At 41.5% G+C, this 25567-nt stretch overlaps 1 protein-coding gene across 3 annotated transcripts in view; it reads right to left on the reverse strand.

Moving 5' to 3' along the window:
• The window catches only part of LOC122550602 (coiled-coil domain-containing protein 81-like), a 96759-nt gene that overhangs the window by 19320 nt on the left and 51872 nt on the right, over positions 1–25567 (reverse strand). For all 3 annotated transcript variants that reach the window (XM_043691572.1, XM_043691571.1, XM_043691570.1), the window contains exons 8-10: positions 24868–24988; positions 16343–16489; positions 778–885 (exon numbers count right to left, since the gene is read on the reverse strand). In XM_043691572.1, coding sequence (XP_043547507.1) covers positions 778–885; positions 16343–16489; positions 24868–24988 — 376 coding nt within the window. The remainder of the gene's footprint in view (positions 1–777; positions 886–16342; positions 16490–24867; positions 24989–25567) is intronic.

A 25567-nucleotide genomic window follows, 5' to 3' on the forward strand; every position in this document is an offset into this window, starting at 1 on the left:
AAAGCCTGATTTCAGATAAACTTAAAGAACTAATAAAACTTGTAGCTATCAATGCTTCCATAAAGAATTTGAACATTTCCACAAGATTTTCAAGATCTCTCTGAGATATGTCAATCTGTGTAATAATGGTCAAAAGCACCTCCAGAAAGTAAATCCACTTTCAGGTATATGGCAGATGATATTCTTCCAATAAATTCCTAAACCAAAACCCAAGGGCTATCATAAAGTTTAGATGTCTTCAAGCCTCATTCTAAAAATTACAGTGGCATCTGTTGCATCTCCAGAGGCAGCTTGCCCATGTGGTTGCACAGAACTTGGGTCAGCTCTGATTCATTGAATTGCTGCTATGGAAATGCACAAGGGAGCTATTATTCCCAAACTTTTATTTAATCCAAAATAGACACAATGTCTGGATATGTTCCCTTCTCCTACGGAGCACAAGTTCCTGAATATGAATAAATGTGGCTTTGAACAAACATTAGTGAGTCATATTCCAAGCCCAATTGAGATTCTTAAACTGGTTGTTGTGTACTTCTTAGTACAATTCAGTTTTCAACCTTTCAAATTCTCTACATTGCCCTAGTTCCAGCAGAATTTCTATGTGCATGAATCACAAAAATCTTAAACACAAAGAATAGACTGTCATTTTTGCCATTGAAAAGTCATTGGATTTTCACTTTCAAATATTTAAGTTTTGGGTCTTTATGATTACAGGTAAAATATACTTAAAGCAAATAATTCCAGAAACAGCACATTCATGCATTGTTTATGCCTTACATAAGAGTCTTTGCACTTTGAATTCTTCTTTCTCTTTTTGGCTTCAGCGACTCCTATATTGAATGCTGAAATCCTTTGGTTGATTTCTCTGTTAGCCAACATTTCACACTAAGACATAACAGAAATACATTAACTGCAATTAAGAACAAAATGGATAAAAATGTCAAGAGAATATTTGTAGCACACATTGCCATTTAAAGTACACAAAATTAATTATTTCCTACATCTGTATACATACAATCAACAGTGATTACACTGTCACTATTAGACTAACTTCTAATTCCATATTTTATTGAATTCAATTTTAATCATAGAGGAGCCATAGATTTAAGGTGAGAGGGGAGAATTTTAAAGGATATGCTAGACAAGCTTCTTACTCAGAGGGTAAAGTGAGGTCTGCAGATGCTGGAGATCAGAGCTGAAAATGTGTTGCTGGAAAAGCGCAGCAGGTCAGGCAGCATTCCTGAAGAAGGGCTTATGCCCGAAACGTCGATTCTCCTGTTCCCTGGATGCTGCCTGACCTGCTGCGCTTTTCCAGCAACACATTTTCAGCTCTTACTCAGAGGGTGGCAGATACCTGGAATGCACTGCCCAAGAGGTGGTAGAAACAGACATGATAGCAATATGCAAGAGGCATTCAGACAGACATATAAACACGCAGGGAATAGAGGGATGAGGACCTTGTGCAGGCAGATGGGATTAGCTTAGAATGGCATCATGGTTGGCACAGTCATGGTAGGCTGTCAGTGCATATTTAAAGTTCAACATTTAAGAAAACTATCAAAGAATTACAGCATTTGGTGGAATTTAATTCCCAATCTTAGAGCCGGGTTTGGAGGTGTAGGGATGTGTGTTGTATAATGAGGTAGGAAAGTGCAGGGTGAAGATTCCATCATATTCCTTCCCCACACTAATTTAGTCCATGATGGGAAAGCTTGAGGGTGGCCTTTCCACTGGATCTAATTGAGGCCTTTAGTGGTCAGATAAGGTAACTGAAGGGCCTCAAGTATCATCACTGATACTGAGCCAGAGTAAGACTCTCCCAAAGTGTTGTACTTTAAATTAAACTCATTCCTTTAATCAATGGGGCCTTCTTGTCTGACCTACGTGAACCAAACCCATACATCTTGAAATACCAGCACAGAATCACCAAGTCACTTTTCCTTTACCTGTACACAACACTCTAGCTGTGGCCAGCCAGCTTGATGGCTGAACCGAGGAGATTCTAATCTCCTGGTTACTGTTTTTAAATTCAACGTTATACATATTGACAAACACGTGACACACTACCAGTGAACAGTCAAAACAAAATTACAAAGAAATGGGATCCTGAAAACAAATGCCTCAAAGTCCCCCTATAACCAACAGGAAAAGCAATACACAGAACCAACAAAGTTAACTGCATCACAATCTTCCAAATAAAAACACACAGAGAGCAGCTGAATAAGTGCATAAAAGGAAACCCATATGCCAGCATTCCCAGTGAAATGAACTCTTCCCAGAGATGCACAAAATGCAATATACATATGTAAACACAATTCAATCACAAAATACATAAGATACAGCGCAAACACAATGTGCATGTAAGGGTACAGTGCAAACCACGAGAGTCCATTCGAAGACATAGTCCACTCATGAGACAGAGTCCACTCACAAAATGGGGCTGCCCCCGACACAGGGGCACTCCCAGAGTTCGCCATCTCACCCAGAATCCCAAACTGGAACCTGCCTCCGATAGCAGGGTTCACTCCCGACGGCAGGTCCTCCTTCCAATGGCAGGGTGCACACACTGCTCACAAAGACTTGGCTCCCCCATGAGGTCCGGTCCACTCATACCACCACAATCCACTCCCTGAGGCCTAGCCCCCACACAACAAATTGGCCTACTCCATGAGGTTGGGCTCACTATGGATGTTCAGTCCATGCACAGGAATCGAGGCAGGGCAAGTAACAGCTGACCATCGAGCAAATAATAAGTCCCAACTCCAAGTTCCCTCTTCCACTCCCACATCTTCTCAATATCACAATACCGCTGGTACAACTAGCCAGCTGAAAACTCAGTTCCCCAAGGAAAAGGAATAAACCCAGCAGTGCTACTGGCTGTACCCTGTCAGCTTAAAGTCAGTTCATGAAGAAGGGGAAAAAAACAGCTCTGTTAAAAAAACGGCCCCACCAATCACTGGCTGTGGCCACCCAGCTCAAGAGCCAGTTTCTCACAAAGAAATAAAACCACAAACAAAATCCCCCAGGGCTACTAGCTGTGGCCAGCACAGCTCAAGAGCCAGTTCCCCATTCATGAATAAACCCAAAAACAAAAACCCAGGGACATACTGGCTGTGACCAACCAGCTCAAGAGCCAGTTCTCCATAATCAAATAAAACCAACAAACAAAAACCCACAGTAACACCGGCTGAGGCCAGCCAGCTCAGAGTCAGTTGCCTGAACTGAGGAGATCCTAATCTCCTGGTTATATTTTTAAAATTTTATCAAACTGTACAAAATACAAACAGTTAACAATGAACAACAGTTCAATGAACAACGACGCTGCTCAGGGTGGCTAACCCACCTTCCGGCTCCAGGCGACAGGCATCAGGATGGCCTGCCCACTTTGCAGCTCTCAGGGCGGCCTACCCATCCTCCAGCTCTCGGGGTGACAGCTTTCAGGACCACCTACGAGTTTCCTTGCTTACAGTAAGGCCTCTCAGATCCAGGGACACACAAGACAATGCAGGTGATAAAACCAGCCAGCAAAAAATAAAGCAGAGTCCATTACCAAAGCCAGTTCACTCTGGTATGCAGAGTTCACTCCTGAAGGCAGCAAATGCAACCTCACAGTGCCTATACAGGTGTTCAGTCTCTACAGAGGCCTATTCCATCCACGGAGGTCCAGGCCCAATCACAGAGATACAGTTCATTGTAAAGATACAATTAAATCACAGGGACTCAGCCCACTCCCGAAGGCAGAGCCACTCTCAAAAGGTAGACTCCACTCCAGTATGCAGCAACTTCTCACCTCACAGCACACAAAAAGTGTTCAGTGTTCTGCAGAGGTTTGGTCTATCCACAGAGGTCCAGGCCCAACTCACAAAGGAACAGTTCATCTGGAAAGGTGCAGATGACTCACAGGGGCTCAGTCCAAACACCAAAGAGTGAAAACACATGCAAAAAAGAAAGTGCTCTGGAGAGTTACTTTCTGGGAGCCAGAAGGCCTGATGACAAGCAGGGATCGCTTGATTGTAATTTAATCGCATTAAGCCTCCCAGAATGACCATAGTCATGTTTCTAGCTGGTGCACCCATTGTGACCATTTAGTTATACCCATTACCTTCAAGGGAAAGATAAGCAACAGTTCTGTTATATTTTTGTCAATCACACCAAAGGTTCTGACATAATCTAATAACTTTTCATTCAATAAACTATTATATGACAAAATTACTCATATCAATGCTGAATAAAATATTTTTCCACAAGAAGAAATAGAGTTCCAATGTCCCAAATGGAAAATATGAAATTTTGCTAGTTGCTTATCATTTCAATTTATTAATTATCTGCTAGAATTTTATATATTTGAACATTACATGCTAATATGGCTGATCTATATTCCAATTTTCTGCCCATTCACTTAACCTGTCTATATCTACCTAAGAATTCATTCTATCATCTTCACTACTTGCTTTCCCAATTATTTTTGCAGCATCTGTAAACATGATGATAGTACATTCATTTTTCTCATCCAAGTCATGAATATATATTGTAAACAATTTTGGCCCCAGCACTGATCCCTGTGGTACACCACAACTTACAGGTTGGATCCTGAAAATGCCCCCTAATCCAGATTCTGTCTTCTATTAGTTAGCCAATCTTCCAATCATTTTACAGGGTAACTCCCTCCACAGATACACCAAGTGGGACAAGTGGCATTCTAGCAAAGTCTGATGTTGATTAGCTAGAGATGGTTCACCTTAGCTTTCAAAAACAATGATGCCATGAGCAGCTAAAAGAACAGCCCAATTCTCTGCTATTTAAACAGTCTAGTCTCCCATACAGGTTGATACACCTTGAGTACCTAGAGCAAAGTCAAAGATTTCTGTGCCCTATCTGTCAACATTGTAATATGCTACTCATAATAATTACCATATATAACTTCCAAGGATGCCAAGATGTTCAACTCCAAAACTATGGGTATTTTCAACTTCATTACTTCCACAAGAGTATCGATCGGCTCATGAACTACTAGAAATCCCAGGTAACGAACAGTGTGATTGAGGTCAGATAGGAAGAATACAATGTAGCCATGATAGTCAGTCAATGTTAAAAATCACACAACACCAGGTTATAGTCCAACAGGTTTATTTGGAAGCACTAGCTTTCGAAGCGCCACTCCATCATCAATGGACAACCACCTAATGAAGGAACGGTGCTCCGACAGGTAGTGCTTCCAAATAAACCTGTTGGTCTATAACCTGGTGTTGTGTGATTTTTAACTTTGTACATCCCAGTCTAACACCGGCACCTCCAAGTCATGATAGACAATATCCAACTCCTGTAAAGCAGAGACCTGAAAGAAAGAATAGATACCAAACAACTTACAATCCCCACCAAGGAAAAACTGGTGAGTTAATTGCAGATACTTTCACTCCTGTTTCAATTAAGCATAATTCTACTTTGCCAAATTTCACACTCACTGTAGAGCAAGTCCACATTGCTATATGTAAAACCTCACCCTGACCTGACTCTCAGCAGAACAGCAAATTAGTTTAACATTGAGGAGAAAGGGAGGGTGTAGCACTGGATGGGGTCCCTGCGCCTGATGGTAGTGGTGGTCATGGTTACTGGTGGTAGTCTCATTAGAAGTGTCTCCTCATGGACATTTCTATCTCTCACTGCTTCTACTGGGTGGTCCTTCAGCATCCTGTCTCTGGTTGATTTGAAGGAGGAATCTAGGAATATGATGTGATTGAACAACTTCAGTAGGTCCAGGGACGTGGAAATCAGTCCTCCCCTTTGGCTTGCTGTACTCATAAAACCTCTGCCAAAGCTATGTCACATTACTGCTATCCCCAAAACCCTTGTCAGTACCTCAAAGATCCAATGTAGACTTCCTTGAACAGGCTTTCTTGCATAAATGTTTTTATCATGATCATTGTCTGCTCAAGCATATTGAAGCCCTTAGATGCCATAATCAGCTGCGCATCCTCAATCTAGTCTTCAACTACCAGATGGTTGGATATTTCTGTTCTATCCACAAGTCTGTCCAGCTCCTTAGTCATCATGTGGAATATTTGACTAGAAGAACCATTTCTTTCCTCCATAGTGTTAAGGGGATATATGTGGGGAGCCTCTGCCTGAGTTTGGCATGTAGGTCTGACTTCCTCTGTCAATATCTGAACCTCCAACATCTGGTTCTCTCATGGACAGTGACAGTCTCAACTCCTCCACCATCCGTTTCATTTCAGCCAGGCACCTTTCACCTTCATCCATCAAGACCTTACACATGTACCATGTGATCCTGCTGACTGCACCAGAAATTTAACATAAGATTTGAATACATGGAAAGCCCAAAAATCAAGAAGTGGAGATTCTTCATTCCACTGACATAAGGTCATTACAAATAGGAATGTAAATTAAGATAATAAGATAATTATTTACAGCATTTACATGCAATGAGGTTGTGTTAACATTGGGTTTGAGAATCCTTTTTGCAGTTCTTTCTTTCCTAGAGCCCTCCTTCCGGAAAGCCACCCTTTCTTTCTAGAGATAGTCTATTCAATACCAGCTTCCCTCCGTCACTGTCATGATATTAAATAAGATATAGTTTAATGCATGAAAGTAATCAAGTACAAGTTATGATGATACTTTATGGTATGATAGACATTGTTACAAAGATGACGAGGAGGCCTGGATCCCCCAAGATCTGAGCTATTCACCCCAGACAAGTCCTTATAACATCATCAAATTGGGTGAATGCACTTGACTCTCCCCTAGCCAAGTTCTTCCAGTGCATTAACAACACTGGCATCTACCTGACAATGTGGAAAACTGCCCAGGCATGTCCTGTACTTAAAAGCAGGACAAATCCAACCTAGCCAATTACTGCCCACCAATCTACTCTTGATCATCAGTAAAATGTTGGAAGGTGTCATGATAGTGCAATCAAGCAGCATCTGCTCAGCAATAACCTCCTCAGTGACAAGTCAGTTTGGGTTCCGCCAGGGCCCCTCAGCTCCTGATCTCAATACAGACCTTGGTTCAAACAATGGACAAAAGAGTTGAATTCCAGAGGTAAGGTGAGAGTGACAGCCCTTGACATCAAGGATCAATTCGACCGAGTGTTGAATCTAGCACCCCTAGCAAAACTGGAATCAATGGGTGTCAGGGGAAAACTCCCTCTTGGTTGGAGTCATTCTTGGCACATAGGAAGATGGTCATGGTTGTTGGAGATCAGTCAACTCAGATGCAGGGCATCTCCACAGGAGTTCCTCAGGATAGTGTCCTAGGCCCAACCATCTTCAGCTGCTTCATCAAAAACCTTCCCTCCAATTATAAGGTCAGAAGTGAGGATATTCACTGACGGTTGCACAATGTTCAGCACCATCCATAACTCTTCAGATACTGAAGCAGTCCATATTCAAATGCAACAAGATCTAGACAATATCCACAATTAGACATACTAATGGCAAGTTACATTTGCACTACACAAATGCCAGGCTATGACCATCACCAATAAGAGAAAATCTGACCACTGCCCCTTGTTACCATTGCTGACTCCCCCACTATCAAGCTCCTGCGGGTTACCTTTGACCAGAAACTCACCTGGATCTGCCACTTAAACACAGTGACTACAAGAGCAGGTTAGAGGCTAGGAATACTGTGCCACCTAACCCATCTCCTGACTTCTCAAAGCCTGTCCATCATCGACAAGACACATGCCAGGACTGTGATGGAACACTCCCCACTTGCCTGGATGGGTGCAGCTCCAACAACACTCAAGGAACTTGACACCGTCCAGAACAAAGCAACTTGCTGATTGGCACCACATCCAAACATCACTCCTTCTACCACAAATGTTCAGTAGCGGTCGTATGTACTATCTGCAAGTTGCACTGCAGAAATTCACCAAAGATCTTAGACAGCACCTTAGAAACCCATGACCACTTCCATCCAGTAGGACTGGAGCAGCAGATACATGGGAACACCATCCCTCGCAAGTTCCCCTCCAAGCCACTCACCATTCTAACTTGGCAATATATTGCTGTTCCTTCACTGTTGCTGAATCAAATTCCTGGAATTCCCTTCCCAACAGCATTGTAGGTCAATCTACAGCAGGTGAACTACAGCAGTTCAAGACAGCAGCTCACCACCACCTTCTTAAGCACTAGTGTCAGACAATAAAAGCTGACCAGCCAGTGAAGCCCACACCCCACAAATGAATAAAAGAAAATACTCAGCATTGACCTTTTCATAACCAAACACACAGCACTACATCCTTCCCAAACATTTTGCCCATTATTAACAGTTATGTTAACATTTATATAATTATATTTATCTCTATCCCATCTCATTCCAACTCTCTGACATCATAAATTCAGGTGTTCTGGAGGTTTCATTTTTCTTACATAATTCATTTCCTGTTGACTTGGGGCCTTGATTCTAATCTTGATCATGTGATGTCTAAATTCCTTTAAATTGAAAATCTTTTTGTCTCTTAGGTGTCCTTCTTGGAAAAAAACATTCTTGCTGAACCAGGAATTTGATCCACTACCTCATCTGGATTATCGTTAATTTCCTAAACTTCCTTCACAGAGGGCTTATTTCATGCTGATACAGACAATTGGCCCACAACATCATCCATGGGATCTCTAATCTTATGAATGCCCTTCAGGGAGTATAGCTCTTTTGAACCAGGCACTTTCTTCCATGTAGTTTACAACAATTTAATTTCTTCTTGACTGTGTCCTGAATCTGTGAACATTGGTCATCCCACTTCAGTTTGGCTTTCGTGGAGTCATATGTAGCTCATCTGTGTTCTGTGTGAAATCTTTACTGTCAATTTGTCAGCCAAACTGTGCTGAAGTATACTGACTCTCTACTTCAACTTGTTGATGCTTGCTTTCACTCCATGTGGCTACTTTACTGGTAAACGCAATATGTTCACTTCTTCAATCATACTACTTGAGGTTTGATGAGCCAACTGATCAGTGACTCTGGTAACTGTTGATTTCTACTTGAAAAATGACGCATTTAAAAGTTCTCTTGAACTTAAGTTGTCTCATCATCTGGTATAAGTCAAATCTGCTGTGCTTATCAGCTGTGTTGTTGTCTGAACAACTTCAGTTAAAAATTTATCAGCTAGGTCAATTAGGCTATAATAGTGCATTATTTTCTCATCATTTGAGTTTTCTCACAAACGTTGCTGATATTTCTGACCTGAACACTTTTTGCTGGTGATTGGAATGGAAACCAGTTCTGCCTATAGTGTATCATTGCCATCATGTTAATAGTATGCAAAAATTCACTCATGCCAACAGAGATATTTTCAATGTATTCTGTATACCTGTTGGATTCCACCATGAGTATCGGCAACCCTATGAAATCTAACAGCTGGCCTTGGACTAGGTGTTCAACAATGAACATTTTCTTGACATGTGTTTCCTTGCCTGACAGTTCTTTCACCAGTAGTCATATCACTGATGTCTCAAAATTGATTATAGCATACCTTTAATCTTGAGATCTATACCTCCCTGAACACATAATTTCACAGTTGTAAACTGTAATCTGTTACTTCAACCAATGTATAAGACCTAACTATGCAGTGACACTAGCTTGGTACCAAGCTTAAAGTTAATGAAATGTTCATTGATATGAACCTCTTCTTGCCAAAACGATTGGCTTGAATCACCAATTTCTCCTAGGAATACATCAGATTTCTCTATTGTAGGTAGCTCCACCTTGCCAATATCTCTATGTGAGTAGCTATTTGACCTTTTGCTACTCTGTGCTACTTTGCACATCTTCTGGAAGCAATCTGTTATTTTGCAGATATATTATTTTTTTACAATATCTGAACACTGCACAGCTTGTGCCTCTCTGGTTTAGTTGCTCCATAGCATTGACACTGACTTACACTATTTTCTGTCTGAATTATTCTCTGACAGGCTTCTCATGTGCCATATCATGGTTTTGTGTATCTTATGAACTGAATGAATTCTACTGCATTCTTATGATAAGGTTGATCTTCTCCTCTTAGGAATTCCCTGTTGTTCTTTCTGATATCTGCTTCCAGAACCTCTGAATTCTTTCTCCAAAGTCAAATCTTCTTTGCACTGTAATAAATTTGACGATGACTTATCAGCAAATCCAATAATAATCAGAGTCATACAGCATGGAAACAGACCCTTTGGTCCAAGTAGTCCATGCCGACCATGTTCTCAAATCAAACTTGTCCCACTTGCCTGCATCTGGCCCATATCCATCCAAATCTTTCCTAGTCATGTACTTATCAAAATGCCTTTTAAATGTTGTAACCGTACCGGCATCCATCACTTCCTCTGGCAGTTCATTCCACATACGAACCACTGTCCAAACGCTCATGTATTTTTAAAAATTTCTTCTCTCGCCTTAAAAATATGCCCCATAGTTTTGAACTCCCTCACCCTAGGGAAAAGACCCTTGCTGTTCATCTTATCTATGCCCTTCATGATTTTATAAACCTCCATAAGTTCATTTGTCAATATGGACTTTTGTAAAACATTTGACAAGGTTCTGCATGGTAGACAAATTAGTAAAGTTAGATCACATGGGATTCAGGTGAGCAGTGAAGAAGATTATCTAAGATTACAAAGAAATCTTGATCAATTGGGTCAATGGGCTGAGGAGAGGCAAATTTGGGTTTAATTTGGATAAATGCATTTTGGGAAAACAAACAAGGGCAGGGCTTATACAATTAAATAATTCTGTCTCTTATTGTTACATCCAGGCCCCATTTAAGATTTCTCAATTTGTTATTTCTCCAGACTGGACATCCCAAATCTTTAAATACCAGGTGAGGCGAGATGAACTGGCTTGCCAGTTGGTTGGTTGCAGCAAGGTTAATTTGAAAATACACTCCTTCCCTTATGGATACTATTCTCCCAGATCCAACTTACCTTATGCTTTAAAAGTACCCAATTTAACCAGTCTTGTTCAGTTAACAAGAAATGAGTTCAATAATCAGCACACATGAGAAGGAATATATACTCAACACGCATAAACACAGAAATGAGGTCAGTGCAAAAAGATAAAAGTTTTTTAAAAATATGTACAGATCAGGTTGTGAATTATTTATAAACAATGGATAGTTGATGTCACAGTCATTACAAGGTTACTGGCAGCATTGATGATGAAGTTTAACAGTCGGTCTCACTATCCTCAATTTGGCAGATTAGTTGAGATTGTATAGCTCTAATTCCTTTCGACTGATTGAATTCCAAAATTCAGGGTGAGAGAGAGAGTCTTTTTGTTGTCCTATTTTCTATTAGCTGGCTATTGGCTAGCTGACTTCTAATACACAGACTCTGCGGCAGCCTTTACCAACAACAGAGAAGTGACTGGGGATAGTTCTTCAACTGTGACCTCATAGTCTGCTAACACTTGAACCCAGGTTGATAGGCACAAGAATGTTAACTCCACACTCCAGAAGATTGAATTGGCTTGTTGACCCCTGTGCTTGCACATTCTTTAAAGGGAAAAAACATAAAATGTATCTATACTTTGGAACATGAATTTCCCATAAATGTGTGATATCCTGAGAGTCTCTCTTTCCAGAGAACCACTTAATTTCCATTTGCAGCCATTTTTAGCTGCATCAGCCTCTTTTAAAAAACACATTGTGAAGTTACAAGTTAAAAATGTTCATAGTACTTCAAGGCTCTGTTTTGTAGTTATGAAGCTTATGATTTATGATTTCAAAGCTCTATAGTCAGAGTTTTCCACCAACCTGTATAAATTATGAAAGTATCAATGGATTCCCTGGATGCTGAACTGTTCTGTTAAATCTTGCACTTTGAAGAATTTCATTTGTTCTGAGAGTAAAGCAGTTATCAAACGTTTTAAAAAATTCATCAGAAGTATCTCTTCTTCTTTTCTGCTTTGGGAAACTACAACATATTCAACTGGAACTGTACAAGACTATGTGTTTATTTGTTCAGCTTCTAATTTAGTTGTCTAGTTTGGAAGTAGTTTTCTTTTGTGAAGATTTGTTTACTCCAAGATTTTTAAATCTGCACTACATTTGGATCAGCTCTGAAATTAAATCTGGGCAATATGATTTCTGTTACAATTTCTTTCTAATTTGCCTATTTATTGTCTCTGCTTTAAAAGCACTCAATTCTGCTGTACAACAATGTTACTTGTCTGTATTGTTGTACTGAAGGATTTTTCTATGTTTTTGCAATCCAAATGGAGGAATTCTGCTTTCTGCAGCTTAAATGGAGGATACCAGTCGATGTCTAAAATCCATGTCTAAAATGGACTGCCTTCTGCAGTCTAATAAATAATTCCCATTCTCTTTAAAGACTTCATCAAGTGAATCCTGTTGACTGCATTCAATTTTAGAATAACAAATTTTGGAATCAACTGTGCTAAATTTAAATAAGGGAAATGCAAAGGATTTGGGGTAGAGTTTGCTGGAGTGTCCTGGGAAAGGAGTTTAGGAGGAAAGACAATTCAGGAGTAAAATAACTCTAGGAAGCTGGTATCCTGTCACCAAATCACCCTTTATTTACACGTGCATGGTACATGACACTGATTTAGCCACCTCAGAGCGAGCTCCTAGAGTGAACTGGACTCTTTAAAATCAGCCCCAATCAGAGAAATCATATTCTATGAGATCTCCCTGGCTGACATCATTCTAATCATTACATTCCTTCTGCTCTAAGTCCTGGGACATAGACCTGTTCTTCTTCCTGTAGCTTCTCCTGGAGCGTTTTCACACCAGGTCCAGCAGCATGTATCAGACCATAGCCTGCCTCTTGCGCCCGGTGCATCTCTGAAGAAAGTCATTTTCTATTTCCAGCCTTCCAGTAATATCGTCGAGGATGTGACATCTGCCACATCCATCTATCTCAGCGATTTCTCCAACGTTAGGTGGAGTTGGAGAACCCACAGGTTCTGACAGCCTTGCCAGATATTCTGAGAGGTGGGGCATGTTTTAGTCCTGCCCCATTTGTGAGGTTGCAGCTTTCGTGTGGTCTTTGGTCAGGACCACCTCTCCAACCCGAACTTCATATGTCATGGGACCTGAGCTTGCATTCACTATGTCTCTAACCCATGCAGGGCCATTCCCATGTTTTCAACACCAAACTTCATCCCCTGAAGTAAACTGCCTCTTTAGTTTAGAGAAATCTTGTGTCTGGCATTGGCATTCCTGAGGCCATTTCATCCTTCCCAATGTTCTGGGAAGACTGGATTTAACTAGTGTAGAGTCTTCTCCCCATTAGCAGCACTGCTGGAACTATCCCTGTCTTTGCATGAGAGCTGGTTTTTTAATCAAACAAGAACCAGGACAGTTGGTATTGAATGAAACTGTAGGTTGTTTCTTTAAGCCTGCCTTCAAAGTTTGGACTGCTTTCTCCAGCAGACCATTGGGTGTTAGATAGTATGGAGCTGATCTTACATGCCAAATACCTTTACACTTCAGGAAATATTCAAATTCCCTGCTGGTAAATAATGGCCTGTTGTCTATGACCAACATTTCCAGGAGTCCGTGTATTGCAAAAGATGCTCACAGGTTTTCAGTTATCGTCCCTGTATTTGATGAATGAACCCTACGCAGGTTCAACCACTTTGAATGGACAAATACAATGACTGAGAACACAGAACCCATGAAAGGCTCAGCACAGTCCAGGTATAACCCAATCTAGGGTTTAGTGAGCCATTCCCATAAATTGTGGGGGAGCTGCTGGTGATGATTTTTGTCCTTGTTGACACTCTAGGCATTGCCTCACCAACGTAGCTATGTTGGCACCCAATCTAATTAAGCAGTCATAATGGTTTCATGAAGGGAATATCATGCTTGAAGAACTGATTAGAATTCCTTGAGGAAGTAGATTAGATAGAGGGGTTGTAAGATGAAGTAATGCCTACTGCTGGCACAATGTTGGAAGAAGAAACCTCACCAGTGCTCATCATATTGTATGAGTTAGTTAGACACTTGGCCATATAATGTAGGTTTGCTGCCATCATCCCCCTTTTAGTTTGAGATCTACAGGGCCCGACTGACCCAGTGTGATAGAGGAAAACCACTAAGTAGTCCAACAAGAAGAGGTTCTTATCCTAAATTAGTTGTACTTTATTGTATGATACTAATCGGGTATCAGTTACATTGGTGTGATCAATATTGTTGTTAAGATTATGAGATGAAGACAACAGATCCAGAATTAGATTAGGTTAGATTCCCTACAGTGTGGAAACAGGCCCTTCGGCCCAACAAATCCACACCGACCCTCCAAAGAGTAACTCACCCAGATCCATTTCCCTCTGACTAACGCACCTAACCTATTGGCAATTTAGCATGGCCAATTCACCTGACCTGCACATCTTTGGACTGTGGGAGGAAACTGGAGCACCCAAAGGGAAACCCACGCAGACACGGGGAGAATGTGCAAACTCCACGCAGACAGTCGTCCGAGGCTGGAATCGAACCTGGGACCCTGGTGCTGTGAGGCAGTGGTGCTGTGAGGCAGCAGTGCTAACCACTGAGCCACCGTGCCACCCAATTGTTCTGTCCATTCATCTCCTGATGATATCATCATGTTAAGTTGAGCTTAATGCCTAACCTCTTTAGCGTTAATCCTTACAGAACCTAACATCTTATACAACATGCAGCTGGTGGCAAGCATGAAAAAGCCTTCCAGTTAAGTTAAAATCTTCCTTTATTGGGCCATAATAAATAGTTCTCCTCCAGATTCTCTTGCCTCAACTACAACATTTGTTTTCTGTAACTCTTTCCCCAGTGTTCACATCTAAGCCACCAAGAAGCAGCCATTCTGCACCCTCTTCCTGCCAGAATGGAGAAAACACACATGCTATATAAATGAAGCAAGCAAGTTGAAATATTCTAGGCCTGAATGTTAAATCAACATGTATGTTCTGCGTTCATTTTGTTCTACCTTCAGCCAATGAAGACTTGCTCAGGGTTAAAATCATTCTGTTAATGTGGGATAAAATTCTGGCAATATAAATTTGGGTGACCTGACACTTATGCAAAGTGGTGGATGGGAAGTCAGCCAACAGAGCATTAAAATATTCAAGTTTTGTAATAATAAAGGAAAGAAAGATTATTCCAGCAGAAGCTGGTGTGAATTTGGATAAGAAGTGGGTAATGTAACTGAGGTGAATGTGTTGATAAGATGGTATGGTTAAGCGAAAGCCTAAAGAGAGAAACATAATTTCATACAAATGTATATCAATTCAAGTAGAAGATCAGAAGCTTCTCAGACTTGCAACATTTGCTATCAGTTACATTGGTGTAATCGACATTGTTGTTCAGATTTTGAGGTCAAAAATCCAGAATTATTCACACCATCCATTTCCTGATGACATCATCATGTTAAGTGGAGCTTAATGCTTAACTTCTTCAGCATTAAACCATACAGAGCCAGATATTTTATACAATATGTAGCTGATGGAAAGCATGAAAAAGCCTTCCAATTAAATTAGCAGAAAACTTTCTTCTCTGACTTCAAAGCAATAGCCCTGTTAAGTACACAACATACCACAGCCAAGTCAGAATCAAGCACAGAACCAGAATCTGCAAAACAATGCAGACAGCGGGACCAACAATACAAACTTTAGGTACACTGAGTCTGACCACATCCAATTGGCGAGAAAAAAAGTCTGCCCTAATAATATCAAAAGAATAGGCATGTGGGATGAATATTGAACAAGTTGAATAAATTAGTGACTACTGTTTACTGTTGCACTTTCTAGTTGTCTCTTGAACATTACTAAATAATATAGTTTAATTTATTGTCAAAGAGTGTGGTGCTGGAAAAGCAGAGCCAGTCAGGCAGCATCTGAGGAGCAGGAGAGTCGACCTTTGGGGCATAAGCCCTTCATCAGGAATCTTATGCCCAAAACATCAACTCTCCTGCTCCTCACATGCTGCCTGACTGGCTGTGCTTTTCCAGCACCACACGCTTCAACTCCGATCTCCAGCATCTGCAATCCTCACTTTCTCTTAATTTATTGTCACTCCTTTTCATGAAAGAGAAGTTGTGTGACATTTCAGTTTATTAAGTTAAGATTTTAAAGATATTCACAAACCAATTCCAATTATTCCAAAACCAATTATTTCTTTTGTCACTATTATAAAATAGCAAGACGATCAACTTCAGCAGGGCATAAAACTACTGGTTTTATAACTATATATGTCCATTACATACCTTGCCCAGTCATAAAACTAGGCTCTCACCTAGTTTTAAAAAGCCATTCCCAAATGGTCAAATTATCAGTTATCACTATTATCACATGTGCACACTCCAATAGAATTTTGCAGTTACGATTTGCTCATAATATGTTAGATAACCTGCTCCTGGAAGAGTGCTTCCTGATCTTTTATTTGTTGATATTGCTGTAATATTTGTTCATTCTCTTCTTCCCTTTTTCTTCTGTTCTCCGAAACATCAATAGGGAAATTCTTCAGAGCACGTTGCATGCAAAGGTAGCACAACTCCTGCAACACCATACAGCAGCAAATACATTCAGTGCACTCTATTCTTTAAAACATATTGCAGTAGATTGTAAATACACATTTAATGTTCCATTGCACAGTTTGCCAACTTATTGCATAACACCACTGCATCTCCAATTTTTTTCTCTGCTCTAGCCCTTATAATTACTGTCAGAGATTTCTAAAGTTAATGTGTAGAGCACAGAAATATTTCTATAAAAGGGATTATCCCTAATATGTTACATTTGTTTAATCTATTATTTAGATCTTGTAATATTAGGTAAGATTTTAAACTCAGCCATACTGGTTGTACAGATGCAGAACTGGTACAAAATATCAGAAAATCAGATTTAATGCACCAAATTATCTGACAATGTTTTTTCCTCGCCTGACATATTTTATGCTCCTCTGTCCTGGTCTGATGATGTTGTTCATTCCCAATAACAGTTATAGAGTCAAACAGTAGTAGAGTTACAGAGCCCTCAGTGCAAATTGTCCAGGCCGAACAGATATCCTAAACTGATCTAGTCCCATTTGCCAGCATTTGGCCCATATCCTTCCAAACCTGTCCTGGAGATTAGATTACATTACAGTGTGGAAACAGGCCCTTCGGCCCAACAAGTCCACACCGACCCGCCGAAGCGTAACCCACCCATACCCCTACATTTACCCCTTACCTAACACTACGGGCAATTTAGTATGGCCAATTCACCTGACCTGCACATCTTTGGACTGTGGGAGGAAACCAGAGCACCCGGAGGAAACCCACGCAGACACGGGGAGAACGTGCAAACTCCACACAGTCGCCTGAGGCGAGAATTGAACCCGGGTCTCTGGCGCTGTGAGGCAGCAGTGCTAACCACTGTGCCACCGTGCCATCCTATCATGTACTCATCCAGATGCTTTTTAAATTTTGCAATTGTATCCACCTGCATCACCCCCTTTGGCAGCTTGTTCCACACACATGTGAAAAACTTGCCATTCCAGTCCCTTTTAAATCTATCCTCCCTCACCTTATCCCTCTAGTTTTGGATTCCCCTACCCTGGGAAAAAGACCTGGCTATTCACCATGCCCATGATGATTTTATAAACCTCTATAAAGTCACCCCTCAGCTTTCAACGCTCCAGGGAAAAAATCCTCAGGCTACTCCATCTCTCCACATAGCTCAAACCCTCCAATCCCAGCAATGTCATTGTAAATCCTTTCCGAACTCCTTCAAGTTTAACAATATCTTTCCCAAAGCAGGGAGATGAGAATTGAATATTCTAAAAGTGACCTCACCAATGTCCTGTACAACTGCAGCATGATGTCCCAACTCCTATACTCAATGCACTGACCACTGAAAGCAAGATGCCAAACGCCTTCTTCACCACCCTATCTACCTGCGACTCTTCTTTAAACAAACTATGTGCCTGCACTCTTAGGTCTCTTTGTTCGGCCACACTCCCCAAGGGTCCTACCATTAACTGCATAAGTCCTGCCATGGTTTGCCTTACCAAAATGCAACACCTCACATTTATCTAAATTAAACTTCATCTGCCACTGCTCGGCCTATCTAATCAAGATCCCATTGTACCCTGAGATAACATTCTTCATTGTCCACACTATCAATTTTGCTGTCATCTGAAAACTTACTAACCATTCCTCCTATTTTCACGTCCAAATCATTTATATAAATCACAAAAAGCAGTAGACACAGCACAGATCCTTGTGGCATACCGCTTATCACAGGCCTCGTGTCCAACAAATAACCCCTTACCATCACACTCTGTCTACAATCTTCAAGTCAATTTGGAATTCAATTGGCTAGCTCCCCCTGGATTTCACATGATCCAATCTTGCTAACCAGTCTACATGTGGAACTTTGTCAAATGCCTTGCTGAAATCCATATAATCAATATCTATTGCTCTGCCTTCATCAATATTCTTTGCTATCTCTTCAAAAAAACTCAATCAAGTTGTTGAGAAATGTTTTCCCAAGCAGAAAGCCATGTTGACTATTCCTGATCAGACCTTGCCTTTGCAAATACATGTAAATATACTATCCCTCAGAATCCCCTCAAAACAACTCAAACAACTTACCCACCACTGACATCAGGCTCACTGGTTTATCCTTCCTGGTTTCGTTATTACCTTTCCAGAGAATAATGGCACCACATTAGCTATCCTCCAGTCTTCGGGCACCTAACCTGTAGCTGTTGATGATACAAATATCTCAGCAAAGGGCCCAACAATCTCTTCACTCGTTTCCCATAAAGTTATGGGATACACCCGATCAGGTCCCAGGAATTTATCTACCTTTATACATTTTAAGACCTCTAACACCTTTCTTCAGTAATATGGACACTTTTAAAGTTATGAATATTTATTTCTACAAGTTTCCTAACTTCCATATCCTTATCCACAGTAAATATTGGCATGAAATATTTGTTTCGTACCTCACCCATCTCCTGTGGTTCCACATATAGAAGACCTCATTGATCTTTAAGGGGCCCTATTCTCTCCCTAGTTACTCTCTTGCACTTAATGTATTGTAGAATCTCTTTGGATTCTCCTTAACCCTGTTTGCCAATGCTATCTGATGTCCCCTTTTTGCCCTCCTGATTTCCCTCTTAAGTATACTGCTACTGCCCTTATACTCCTCCAGGGATTAACTCAATACCAACTGTCCACAGCTGACATATATCACCCTCCTGTTCTTGACCAGTCATCCAGCATTCCCTACACCTACCAGCCTTGCCCTTCACATTAACAGGAACATACTGTCTCTGAAATCTCGCTATTTCATTTTTGAAGGCGTGTCACTTTCCAACCGTCCCTTTACCCTCAATCAGCTTTTCAAAGTTTCTGCCTAATACTGTCAAAATTGAACTTTGTACAATTTAGAAGTTTAATTTTTAGATAAGGTCTATCCTTTTCCATAATCATTCTAAAACTAATAGAATTATGATCACTTGCCCCAAAGTGTTCCTCCACTGACACCTCAGTCACTTGCCCTGTCTTATTTCCCAAGCAAAGGTCAAGTTTTGCTCTTTCTCTAATAGGGCCGTCTACATATCGAACAAGAATATTGCGCACACTTAAATTCCTCTCCATCTAAGCCCGTAACATAATGGCAGTGCCAGTCTATGTTTGGAAAGTTAAATTCCGTTACCATTACCACCTTATTATTCTTACAGATATTTGAGAGTTCCTTACTTATTTATTTATCACTTACTTACTTATTTATTTCTGTAGCATCTATCCCCAAAAAATTAAGCCACCGGTCCTTCCTGAGCCATGTTTCTGTAATAGTTATGAAATCCCAGTCCCATGTTCTCAACCATGCCCTACATTCATCTGCCTTACCTCTCAGGCTCTTGTATTTAAATAAATGCAGTTTAATTTAGCAATCTTACCATGTTTCTGCTGTGCTCTTGTCTGTCTTGACTATTTAATTTGCTCCTTTTATCTACCATACCAGTCTCAGACTTGTCTCTTTTCTCATATCTCTTCAGAGGACTTTACAGGAGCTAGGATGGATAATAGTTTCAGGAGAAAGTGAGGTCTGCAGATGCTGGAGATCAGAGCTGAAAATGTGTTGCTGGAAAAGCGCAGCAGGTCAGGCAGCATCCAGGGAACAGGAGAATCGATGTTTCGGGCATAAGCCCTTCCTTATGCCCGAAACGTCGATTCTCCTGTTCCCTGGATAATAGTTTCAAGCAGGTAGAGAAACCGCAGATAGTCGGGTAGATGGGTTACCTCTAGGAAAGATATGCAGGTAGTGCAAGAGTTTCCTGTGGCTATCCCCATCTCAAACAAAGATGCTGTTTTGGAAAACGTAGGGGATGATAGACTCTCAGGGGAATGTAGTACTGACAGCCAAGTTTATGGTACTGCGACTGACTCTACTGTAATAAGAGGTATGCCAGGTTACAAACAATCGATTGTGATATGGGACTGTCTAGTCAAAGGCATTGACAGTCTCTTCTGTGGCCGGAAATGAAATATCAGAATGTTGTGTTGACCCACAGGTGCAGGGTCAAGGATGTCTCTAAGAGGGTGCAGAATATTCTCAAAGGTGAGAGAAACCAGCAGTGGGTCATTGTACACATTGGAACCAATGATATTGGAAGAGAAAAGGACAAGGTTCTAAGTAGGGAATATAGGAAATTAGGCAGGAGGTTAAAAAGTAGGTCCTTGAGGGTAGTAATGACGGGATTACTCCTGGTGCAATATGCTAGTGAAAGTAAGGATAGGAGGATAAAGCAGATGAATGCATGGCCGAGGAGCTGGTGCAAGGGAGAAGGATTCACATTTTTGGATCATTGTAAACTCTTCTGGGATAGAAATGACCTGTTTAAGAAGGACAGATTGTACCTAAATTGGAAGGGACTAATATGCTGGTGAGGAGGTTTGCTGGAGACACCCAAGATGATTTAAAATATTACGAGGGGTGGGACCCAGTGAGATAGTGAGAAAAGGGATCAGTCTGAAGCTGGTGCAGTTGAAAAAAGGAGCAAGTCAAATAGTCAAGGTAGGCAGGAGCAAAGCAGAGAATGAGGTAGAACTGATCAATTAAACTGCATTTATTTCAATGCAGGAGGCCTAACAGATAAGGCAGATGGTTGGGAATATGGGACAGACATATACCAGCTATTACAGAGACATGACTCAGGGATGGACATGACTGGCAGTTTAATGTTGCAGTGTACAGATTCTATAGGATGGGGGCTGAGAGAGGAGAAAGAGTGGCATTTTTGATAAGAGATCATATTACGGCTTTCTGTGGGGAGGATACTCCAGAGAGTAGATCCAGTGAAATCATTTGGGTAGAATTGAGAAATAAGAAAGGGATTATCACCTTATTGGAATTGTACTACAGACACCACCCCTTCCCCCGCTGATCTCCCTTCTCTCCCCCACTGCTCTCCCTCATCCTCCTCCTCACTTGCCCCCGCTTCACCGCATCAACGCCCACCCCCCACCCTCCCAAATAGTCAAGCAGGAAATTGAAAAACAAACTTGTAAGGAGATCTCACTTATCTGAAAAAATAATAGGGTAGTCATGGTAGGGGATTTTAACCTATTAAACATAGACTGGCCTGAGTGTTAAGGGCTTGGATAGAGAAGAATTTATTAAGCATGTGCAAGGAAATTTTCTTATTCAGTATGTAGCTACTAGAGAAGGAGCAAAACTTGAACTACTCTTGCAAATAAAGCAGGGCAAGTGACTTAGCTGTCAGTGGGGCAAGTGACTATAATTCTAAAAATATTAGGCAAGGCTGCCTATGTGTGGAACTGCAGGAGATGGGTGAGATACTAAACAAATATTTTGCATCAGTGTTTACTGTGGAGAAGGATAAGGAAGCTAGAGAACATGGGGCAAATAAATAGTGATATCTTGAAAAGTGTCCATATTACAGGGGAGAAAGTGATGGACATCCTAAAATGCATAAAGGTGGATAAATCCCCAGGACTGGATCAGGTGTGCCCTAGAACTTTATGGGAAGCTGGGGAAGAGATTGCTGGGCCCCTTGCTGAGATATTTGTATCATTGATAGCCACGCATGAGGTGTCAGAAGACTGGAAGTTGAGTAACGTGGTACCATTATTTTTAAAAAAGGGTAAGGAAAAGCCAGGTAACTATAGACCAGTGAGCTTGACATCAGTGGCGGGCAAGTTGTTGGAGGGGATTCTGAGAGACAGGATTTACATGTATTTGGAAAGGAAAGGACTGATTAGGAATAGTTAACTATTGTGAGTGGAAAATCATGTCTCACTAATTTGATTTTTTTTGAAGAAGCGATGAAGAGGATTGATGAAGGCAGAGTGGTGAATGTTGTCTATATGCTCCTCAGTAAGGCATTCAACATGGTAGATTAATTAACAAGGTTAGATCACATGGAATACACCAGGGAGAACTAACCATTTGGATACAAAATTGGCGAGAAGGTAGGTAACAGAGCATGGTGGTTTGATTTTTGGACTGTGACCAGTGGTGCGCCGCAGGGATCGGTGGTGAGTCTGCGGTTTTTTGTCACTTACATAAATGATTTTGATGTGAATATAGGAGGTATGGTTAGTAAATTTGCAGATGACACCACAATTGATAGATATAGTGAACAACAAAGAAGGTTACTTCACAGTACAATGAGACCTTGATCAGATAGGCTATGGGCCAAGGAGTGGCAGATGGAGTTTAATTTAGATAAATATGAGGTGCTATGTTTGGTAGGACAGATTAGGGCAGGTCTTATACACTTAATGGTAAGTTCTTGGGGAGTGCTGCCAAACAAAGAGACTTTGGAGTGCAGGTTCACAGTTCCTCAAGTGTGGAGGTCGCAGGCAGACAGGGTAGTGAGTGAGGTGCTTAGTACGCTTGCCTTTATTGGTGAATGAATTGAGTAGGTGTGTTGGGAGGTCACGTTGCAGCTTTACAGGACATTGGTTAGGCCACTTTTGAAATGCTGTAGTCAATTCTGGTCTCCCTGTTATAGGAAAGTTTTGTGAAACTTGAAAGGGTTCAGAAAAGATTTACAAAGATGTTACCAGGGTTGGAGGTTTTGAGCTATAGGGAGAGGCTGAATGAGCTGGGACCTATATTCCCTGGAGCATCAGAGGTTATGGGGTGACCTTTTACAGGTTTATAAAATTATGAGGGGCATGGAAATGGTGAACAGTCAAGGTCTTTTTCTCAGGGTAGGGAGACTCAAAACTAGAGGCTATAGATTTTAAGGTGAGACGGGAAAGATTTAAAAAGGACATATGGGGCAGACGGTGGTGTGTGTATGGAATGAGCTGCCAGAGAAGTGGTGGAGGCAAGTCCAATTCCAACATTTAAAAGGCGTCTGAATGGGTGTATAGAGGAACCTTGATTATCCGAATATCGGATTATCCAAAGGAGATCTCGAGGTCCCCATAGAAACATTACATTATCTTTACTCAGCGAGTCGGGAGTTCATGGAATGCCCTGCCAGTAGCAGTGATGGACTCTCCCTCATTATGGGCATTTAAGCGGGCATTGGATAGGCATATGGAGGATAGTGGGCTAGTGTAGGTTAGGTGGGCTTGGATCGGCACAACATCGAGGGCCGAAGGGCCTGTACTGCGTTGTATTCTTCTATGTTCTATGGGTTTCCAACACTGATCGTGTCTTTTGTTTAGTGATTAAACAGGCACTGTCTCCAAATGACTGACCTCTCACCCTCTCTCTCTACACCCACACTTTCCCTGGAGGTCTACAGAGGGGTGTACCCTAAAACCCCCTTCCCCAGATAATCTCTCCAACATTGTCCTGTACAGGGCAAAGGTGGAACCTGTCAAAAGGAGGCAGTATTGGATGGGGGTGGGGGTGGCGGTGGACAGGTGCGGACACTGTTGGATGCGAGCGGGCTGGGGGCAGTGTTGGACAGGGATTGGGGGGCCAACGGTGTTGGACAGGGCAGGCAGGGGGCGGAGTTGGACGGGGATGGGGAGCGGGCGGGGGCGGTGTTGGATTGGGACGGGGGGGGGCGGTGTTGGGCAGAGGGCTCGCATGCTGTGTGCAGCTGCCTCATCTCCTGAACAGGGAGCAGACTTAACAAAAAGCTCCGATGCCCAGAGGAAAGGCATTTAATCGATTAACTGAATAATCGATTATCTGAACGATATAGTGCCCACCCAACTCGTTTGGATAATCGAGGTTCCTTGGGAGGGATATGGGCCAAATGCTGGCAAATGGAACCAGATTAATTTAGAATATCTGGTTGGCATAGATGAGTTGGACAGAAGGGTCTGTCTCCGTGCTCTATATCTTTATAATTCTATGACTTGCTTTGAAAAAAACACTCATGACATGCTATCATAGCAGAAAGTGAAATGTCTGGAAGTCTTCAGCATAACAAAAATGCATCTTAGCTGGTTAGAAATCACGGACACAACTAAAGGGGCAGGAGACCTATTGAATGGATATTGTTGTATGCCCTTAAACTTATTTCCAGCTCAGCTCGAAATATCCCTAGGTATTCATTTGTATGGCATGATTTGAATGCAGTATGTGAAAAATGCATTGAAGCTCCTGTCTATTTTCAGCTGACAGTTTCCTCCTCTCACTGTCAGCACATCAGAAATGCTCTTTATAAACAAAAGGATTAGAGAGAATCATCAGTATGGTTTCTGTCTTTTTTGGTACCATAGTTCCCTATGAAATTAAACAGATGGCATGGAGAATTAAAAGAAAATTGTCCCGAATTCTTTCCTTTACAGAAGTCATGGCTCAGAGCTCCCTTAAGACCAAATTATGGTTCATAGATATTATAATATGTGTTCTATATAATACATGCATATAATACTACTATGGCTTTATAGCAAGAAATATAATATTTCCCTTCAGGTACCTCAGTAATGAAAGAGTGCATACCTGTCCTGCCCTGCAATGATCAGCGCAGGCATTGGCTGGTGGTGCTTTGAGTTTCAGTGACTGCCGATTTGTTTGTTGAATGCCAGGCTGACAGGATGGAGAACGATTTGGAGAAGACAACCTAAATATGCAATCCAAAATTCTACTTTAATGATTCCAAATCACTTATCTTACATAACACACTGCAGAAAAATGTAAGATTCAACAAACTTGAAAGGGTTCAGAAAAGATTTACAAAGATGTTGCCAGGGTTGGAGGATTTGAGCTATAGGGAGAGGCTGAACAGGCTGGGGCTGTTTTCCCTGGAGCGTCGGAGGCTGAGGGGTGACCTTATAGAGGTTTACAAAATTATGAGGGGCATGGATATTGTAAATAGGCAAAGTCTTTTCCCTGGGGTCGGGGAGTCCATGAAATAGAGGGCATAGGTTTAGGGTGAGAGGGGAAAGATATAAAAAAGACTTAAGGGGCAACTTTTTCACGCAGAGGGTGGTACGTGTATGGAATGAGCTGCCAGAGGATGTGGTGGAGGCTGGTACAATTGCAACATTTAAGAGGCATTTGGATGGGTATATGAATAGGAAGAGTTTGGAGGATATGGGCCGGGTGCTGGCAGGTGGGACTAGATTGGGTTGGGATATCTGGTCGGCATGGACGGGTTGGACCGAAGGGTCTGTTTCCATGCTGTACATCTCTATGACTC

The sequence above is a fragment of the Chiloscyllium plagiosum genome, chromosome 6 (genome assembly GCF_004010195.1).
Source record: "Chiloscyllium plagiosum isolate BGI_BamShark_2017 chromosome 6, ASM401019v2, whole genome shotgun sequence".
Taxonomy (NCBI): Eukaryota; Metazoa; Chordata; class Chondrichthyes; order Orectolobiformes; family Hemiscylliidae; genus Chiloscyllium; species Chiloscyllium plagiosum.